The sequence below is a fragment of the Nanorana parkeri genome, unplaced genomic scaffold, assembly GCF_000935625.1.
Source record: "Nanorana parkeri isolate BGI_ZX_2015 unplaced genomic scaffold, ASM93562v1 scaffold1259, whole genome shotgun sequence".
Lineage (NCBI taxonomy): Eukaryota > Metazoa > Chordata > Amphibia > Anura > Dicroglossidae > Nanorana > Nanorana parkeri.
In genome coordinates, this window is record NW_017307527.1 from 79,199 (window position 1) to 86,631 (window position 7,433).

A 7,433-nucleotide genomic window follows, 5' to 3' on the forward strand; every position below is an offset into this window, starting at 1 on the left:
TCTTTTTTTTGACAAGTCCTTTAGTTAAAAAAACCCCCCAAGAAATGGATCCACCGACGTAATCCAGGGTCAATCACGACGTCCAGACCCCTGACCTGGATGAACCCATCTCCCTTAACCACTTGCTGACTGGGGTATTAAACCCCCTTCCTGGCCAGGCCATTTTTCAGTATTCAGCACTGCAGTACTTTGACTGACATTTATTCCGTCATGCAACGCTGTACTGAAATGAATTTCATACCATTTTTTAGGGACAGATAGAGCTTTCTTTTGGTAGTATTTAATCACTACTGCGTTTTTAATTTTTTACCATATAATGAAAAAAGAACCAAAAGTTGTTTTTTTAAAAACAGTTTTCCCTACTTTATGTTATTAAACAATTATCATCACCCACATTTTTGGTAAAATATAAAACACAGGGTCATGTCGGGTAAATAGATATGTAACATGTGTGGCGTAATGGTTGTTTTCACACATAGGCGTACCCGACGTATATTTAGGTTTATAAGCACGTGCATGTGGGGGCGGGGGACCTAAAACTTTTTTTGGTGTTTTTTATTTATTTTTTATGTGGGACTTTACTCTTTTTTTTTACTTTTTTTGTTTTACACTTAACTTGTTTGCTATCACATATGGGGCTAAAAAGCCCCCAATGTGATAGCCAAAAACAATGACAGATCCTCTTTATGGAGACATCAGGGATCTCTGAGACCCCTAATGTCACCTAGGGAACCCCAAAGAAGCTAATGAAGCAGAGATCTGCTTCATCAGCTTCTTCTCTGGCTCTCAGCCAGAGAAATGACAGCTAAAAGGCGAAAGTGATGTAATATAAATCGCTTCCCTCTTTAGAGAGAAAAGGAGGAGAGATCATAGGTGGAGGAAATCTTGATCTCTCCTCCTTCTCAGTATGGGCAGTCGCTGTTCCGGGGACAGTGGAGCCTGGGAGAGGGGGGAGCGCAGCACCAGGGGGGTACGGTAATACAAGCGATCGGCCGGCTGCAGAGCCGGCCAAACGTTTGTATATAACAGCCGGTAATGGCTGTTTAGATCCCTGGTGGGATTCTGCTTGCGCATGCTCACTAGGGGGCGTGCACAGCCAGAAAGTAAATCACGTAAATGTACGTCCACCCACTGGTAGGCATCCGCCATCTGCCTGTAATTTTACAACTGGCAGATGGCAAGGAGTTAATAAACCGATCAACATTTGCTTACGAGAGGGGGCCTCTAAACATTTTTGCCACTTCCTGGTATCTTCTTGGGTCTCAAATTCCCAACCAGGTTGTTGCTACCAGCTGGAGCCCATGTAGTTGGGCAGAACCCGCCTCATACCAGAAGAATGTTGCCCAGGGGTTGTGTATTTATTGTGGGGGGGAAATAAATTTTCTCTCTAAAATTTCCCTATCAACATGGAAACCCTAAAGTTTAGTTCCTTTCTGGGATGGGGTACTAAACAATTCTAATAAATTCCATATCATTGTCTCTGGTTGCTTGCTCCAATCTAAATGTTAGCTTTTGATAAGTCAAGACACTTAATTGAGGGGTCAATACGTCCTATAACTATTTTTACCTGCCACAAGAAATTGCAATACTTACAGACCACGCATAGCTTAAACCCCAGGCACGCCAGGTTGGCCCTGTTCTTCTTGAGGTTCAACGTTACTATCACCTACAAACTCAGCAATGACCATTTCTAAGCTTGAGCCCTTTTTGTATATTTTAACATCTCGAACTTGGATAGTTTGGACAAAGCCTTTACTGTCATGGATGCTGTCCTGCATCCTCGCAACCACCTCACACCTCAAAGTTACTCCTGGCTGCTGATTTGTACCTCCTGTTTTTTGGGAAGAGTACTCCACTGACTCTATATTCCGTGGACACCTTTGCATCCACAGCACATATGTGCTCCTAGTACACTCCTATTTGTGGCTCACTCCTGTGATGGACTACAATCTCCTTATAAATTAGCTAACTAAGCATGAGACTGTAGTCCATCACAGGAGTGACCTTGGAGCAGTGGCTACTTTAAAAAAAAAACACAGGGATGATGGGGAACAAAAGTAGCCATCCTCCAGAAGGAAGGACAGTGTTAGCATGAATTCAGAGATGATTGGAGTATCTACAGCTGTCTGATACACAAATAAGCTGCATTTTTTTTAGTTATGATAAATGGATGTGTTTTTAAGATTCAATTCCTGAGTTTGGTGTCAACTAAATGTGATTGTTTTATTCATAAATGAGCCTCTATATATACTTATTAGTGATCCCTAAGTTCTTAGTATAGGTGCAATAAATAAAAACATCTGATTTGTTCATATTATTTGGACATTTTAAATGTTACATTTTACATATAGCAGAAGAATTTCTGTTCTATCAATGGTATCCCTGTACGATTTGCACAGTTGTTTCAATAACATTCATTTCCCAGGCCTAAATATGGAAACTAGAGGTTTGTAGATTCTGCGTTACAGTAATTACTCTCCTTGTGTACTGATAAGATAACTTCCAAAATTAGCAATGTCTTCATTTCACAGTTGGTCATAGGTCAGCATCACCAATGATCTTGTACATATGATTTATTCTAAAAATGAAAAGCATAATGCAGCAATATATTTCAAGAGCTGTATGACTGTAAGCAAGCAATTATTAGGATTTTATCCACTTGGCTTTATTATGAGACAAGGTGGCATTTAAATATATTATTATTGCAGAAATGTTACTCATTATAATATACAATACTCTCAAGTATTTTATTGGAGTCTGATAAGAGAAGAATGAAAAGGTTCTATGAGAGCACCATTACAGGATAATATAAGATGATTTTTAGACTTAGGTCAAATTGGTCACTAAGATTTTATGTGCCAATTACACAAACCTGTGAGATTTGTAATTTGGTAGTGCCCAGAGGCTTTCGAAGGTGCTATCTTTTTAAAAAGGGCCTTAAAGAAAATTAGTCAAGAATGGTTTGTAAAAATCTGAATCACCTCTGTTACAGCTGAATTGCTGGCAACTTCGTTTGAATAGATTTAAAAGTTGGAAGCTGGTTACCCCTTGCTGTATAGCAGTCTGGTGTTTCTTTTCTTCATTAAGCTAAAAAACTGGACTTTTAGATGCACTGGATGTAACAGCTACCACTGTTCATCCACCACTCACTCCACTAATACCAGAACTGCAATGTATAACAGCAACTGGCGCTGGTGTTGTATCTCTGCCTCCATCGATACTTGCCTTTTCACAAAATGCAGCCTGTGATAATGCTGCATTCATGCATTTTGTAAATGGTAAAAGCATAGATGGAGGTGGAGACACAACTTCAGTATTGGTTTCTATAATTCCCTTAGAACTGGCATCAGTTCTGGGGGGAGAGTACAGTGGAAAATGTGCTATCCAGTGCAAATGAAAGAAAAGAACAATTGAATTGCTACACAGAAGAGGTAACCAGCTACTAACCCTTCTAAAATTATTCAGATTATGGTGCCTTGAATTCTGCTTTAGGAGACCTGATTCAGATCATTATAAATCATTCCTCACTAGTATTAGTCAGGGATAATATTATCATATGTCACTGAAAGCTTTTGTGTTCTAGTTCAAAGCTGGGTATTTTGAAGGTTTTTTTGTGCAAACTAATAATAAACCAATATGCTACATCGTAAAGTATAGTGTTTGACAATAAAAACATAATTTTGTAATTGATCCGCTGTACCTTTTTTTTTTAGAAACAGGTTTAAAAGCCATAACTGATTATTGATTGTATCCTTTGAAAAGTGTATGAAAGTTACAATAAATGTATGTAGTCTTTAAATGCATTTGTCAAAAGCCTGAGATGAAAGCTCCTATTCTCACACTCTTGGGTCACACTCCTTGGTAGTAAAGCTGAACCTACTCAGCTTCACCGCATGTCACATAATGTCCTTGGGACTAGTATGCAATCCCAGAGTCAGAAAATATCTGCTTAAAATATTTTGTATGTGCATCAAAACTTTTTTGTTTTGTTTTGGATAGAGTGGGAAGCATAACTACAAACTTTGATTGGATGTGAAGAGGTGTTCTATTAGTCAAATTGTAGACATAGTGTTAACCTTCAGGATATTTCACTTGATGACATAATTGGTAGCGCTCCTGCCCACAATTACACTATACTCCTATGCTTTATTAAGTGTTAAAGATACACTTTGGGATTTTTTTAGAGTCTCAGGAAGACTGTATTAGGCATTTATGGTTAATTGTAGAGTGGCTGAGCTGTATTAAAAGTTCTGAGGGCAATAAATCTACACAACTAAACAAAATAAATAAAGCAAAAAAGGATCTACGACTAGCAATTCTTATAACTCAGACTTCACAGGGTCCTCCCTCCTACCCACACGTCACATGGGCTGCTATGGCTATAGGTATGCTATTTCTTTCTGGTTTTAATGCCATCTGGAATTTAGAGAGATTTCCCTTTACTTCCTGACTATACACTGGCTATAGTTTCACCAGGCAGGAAGTGAGAAAAAAAATCTCCAACTTAGGCAGCAATTAAGAGCTGACAGGGGTTGACACTGCATTTTAATTTGTAACTTGAGTTGCAATTGATGATGTACAATCACTTACTGTCTGGTGAAACCATTATCAGCAGAACAGGAAGTAATGGGAATCTCTCTAATGGAGTCCTGGGTAGCAATAAACCTGATAGGTGTTCTAACTCTTCCACACTCTATTTAACCCCCCAAAAAATATGGCTGTATTTTAAAGAGTGTCAAAAAAGTAAGTTGAAAATATCTAAGAGTAAAAGAAATTAACAAAAAGGTAATTATTACTGTTGCATATTATGTTTAAAAATAACTGTATTCATTGTTACCTTTTCTCTTTTCAGGTATTGTTTCATAATTGAAAATAAAACAGCCTTTGAAATCCTCAACATGAATACATCAATAGAAAATTTTGAAGTTGACTGTTCCAAATCAGGAAGACACAATTACTTATTCATCACTGTCCCAATAATTTACAGCATAATATTTGTCATAGGAATATTTGGAAATAGTGTTGTGGTCATCGTTATTTATTGCTACATGAAAATAAGGACAGTGGCCAGCATATTTTTGATGAATTTAGCCATTGCAGATTTGTGTTTTGTGATCACGTTACCTCTATGGGCAGTCTATACAGCCATGCACTACGAATGGCCTTTCGGAAGCTTTTTGTGCAAACTGGCATCAGGAGCAATTACATTAAATTTATACACCTCTATCCTTCTGCTTACATGTCTCAGCATTGACCGATACAGAGCTATCGTGCACCCAATGAAATCCCGCATACGCCGCACCATGATGTTTGCCAAGATAACTTGTATTGCAATATGGATTCTTGCATGTTTGGCTAGCCTCCCCACATATATCTTTCGGAAAGTAATCCTTCTTAAAGAAGCAAACATAACAGTGTGCGCTTTTTACTACAAGTCCAATGAAACACATAATGTGTTGATTGGAATGGGAATCACAAAGAATGTTCTTGGGTTCTTTATTCCTTTCTTGATCATTTTGACAAGCTACACATTTATTGGGAAGACACTTAAGTTAACGTTCCAAGGGCAAAGAAGCAATACCAGGAATGATGATATACTTAAATTGATAGTGGCAATTGTTCTGGTGTTCTTCTTCTGTTGGCTTCCACATCAAGTGTTTACTTTCCTGGACATTTTAATCCAGCTGGGATACATAAAAAGCTGTGTAGTAGAAGACATTGTAGACTCGGCCATGCCAATTACTATATGCATTGCTTACTTTAACAGTTGCCTGAACCCATTCTTATATGGGTTTTTTGGAAAAAATTTCCGAAAGCACTTCCTTCAACTCCTTAAATACATACCGCCACAGCTAAGGACACATGCAACTCTAAACACGAAAACGAGTACTCTTTCTTATCGGCCTTCAGACCATAACAGAGCCTCAGTCAAAAATCCTTTGAAGATGAGTGAACATGAAGAAATAATTGCAGGGGATACCTAGAATGGTAAATGTTAGAGGCTGTAAGAAATAGCATTAAACTACAGTGGAGTGGAGATGAGTCAAATATATCATAAGTAAAATCCCACATTTTGAGGGCAAAGCCTTATATGTCATACATACATCATTTAGCAAACATACATACAATACATACATACATACAATGATTCTAGCAAACATCACTGCAGTGTCATATTGATTCATTCTGTATAGCCATGAACACATGTATTCCATTCACTTTCTACTTTCTGAATGCCAGCAAAAAAGGGCTAGCTGATATCACATGATCAGTGCTGCAATAAGGGAAAACAGCTCAGAAACCAGTGAACCAATCACATGAATAAGAAATAATATTTTTGGGGGCATTCTGTTAACAAGCAGTGCACAGCACACCCCTAGTTGCCAGACTTATATAGAAGTGGCACTTTTTTGGCAGTTTTAGAAAATTAAAGCTGGCTGCATTTTTAGGCTGCAGATTTAGAGAGATGTTGAATTACAGCTAAAGACTCCTGTATTACAGTCTAAACAAGTACCAGATCCAATTACTAAGTCCTGCACACATTATAAAGTTAACAAAAAAACATCCTTTACAGTCCCTGACTGAGCCAAATCCTCCTTCATTTGTTTCTCACGTGCTCCACCTCTCAGATACTGCAGCTCACAGTGGGTGGATTACAGCAACAGAGACATTGCTGTCAATCCAAAAAGCAGTGGGCAGGCTACGTGTTGCCAGGTAAAGACTAACAAGATACGGGCTTGTCAATCAGTGAGAATACTGATAGCCACACCCCCTGCAACAGTTTTTAATCCCACTGTTTTAGTGTGCAAACAGGCGCAGTCTATATAAGAGCAACAACTCTTCTCTGAATTCAGTGGCAGTGCAACACTGTTGCCAAACCATCACAGAAAACTTTAGGTGGACTTTACTGGCAGGTTCAATAAATATTTGGCAGATTGTGCAGGGGAACAAAAACTGTAAGTGCTGATACGCTTTTCATTGTGTTGCATCACATAATTTTCTATTTTCTTAATAGTTGTACTCTAACAATGGAGGAAATTCACTCCAACTCTTGGGCCCCATGACCCAATGAGCTTTTGCTGGAAGATAACGACAGCACAAAGTCCAATTTGTTTTAATTTTTACCAGAACAGAAATTGAAAGAAAAAAGGAGGCAATCTCCTCACAGCTGGCAAGTATTGTGTCTCCGAGACAGAAAGAGAAAGCAAACTTCCCCAGTGGGAACATAGACAGGAATAAAAAAACGAACATTCAACATCTTGCCCCACACTGTCGCTCACAGTTTGTATAGAAGGGTGTGCAGTTAAAGATGGTACTGTATAAATCCAAAAGGAAGAACTAAATAGCACCCACTCTTCCCATAATTAGAAGTTCTATCTGAAGTTGCACTTTAAATTACAAAATGGCATTGTAGCAAATATATATATATATAT

The 7,433-nt window shown here is 38.3% G+C and overlaps 1 protein-coding gene across 1 annotated transcript; it reads left to right on the forward strand.

Moving 5' to 3' along the window:
• The first annotated feature begins 4,867 nt into the window (after positions 1-4,867).
• On the forward strand, positions 4,868-6,041 carry AGTR1 (angiotensin II receptor type 1). Its single transcript, XM_018568892.1, has one exon. The coding sequence runs from the start codon at positions 4,899-4,901 to the stop codon at positions 5,982-5,984; it is 1,086 nt and encodes a 361-aa protein (XP_018424394.1). The 5' UTR covers positions 4,868-4,898; the 3' UTR covers positions 5,985-6,041.
• Positions 6,042-7,433: the final 1,392 nt, after the last annotated feature.

Bases quoted from the DNA above. Each gene is read 5' to 3' on its own strand.
- AGTR1 (XM_018568892.1), top strand. From the start codon at position 4,899: ATGAATACATCAATAGAAAATTTTGAAGTTGACTGTTCCAAATCAGGA.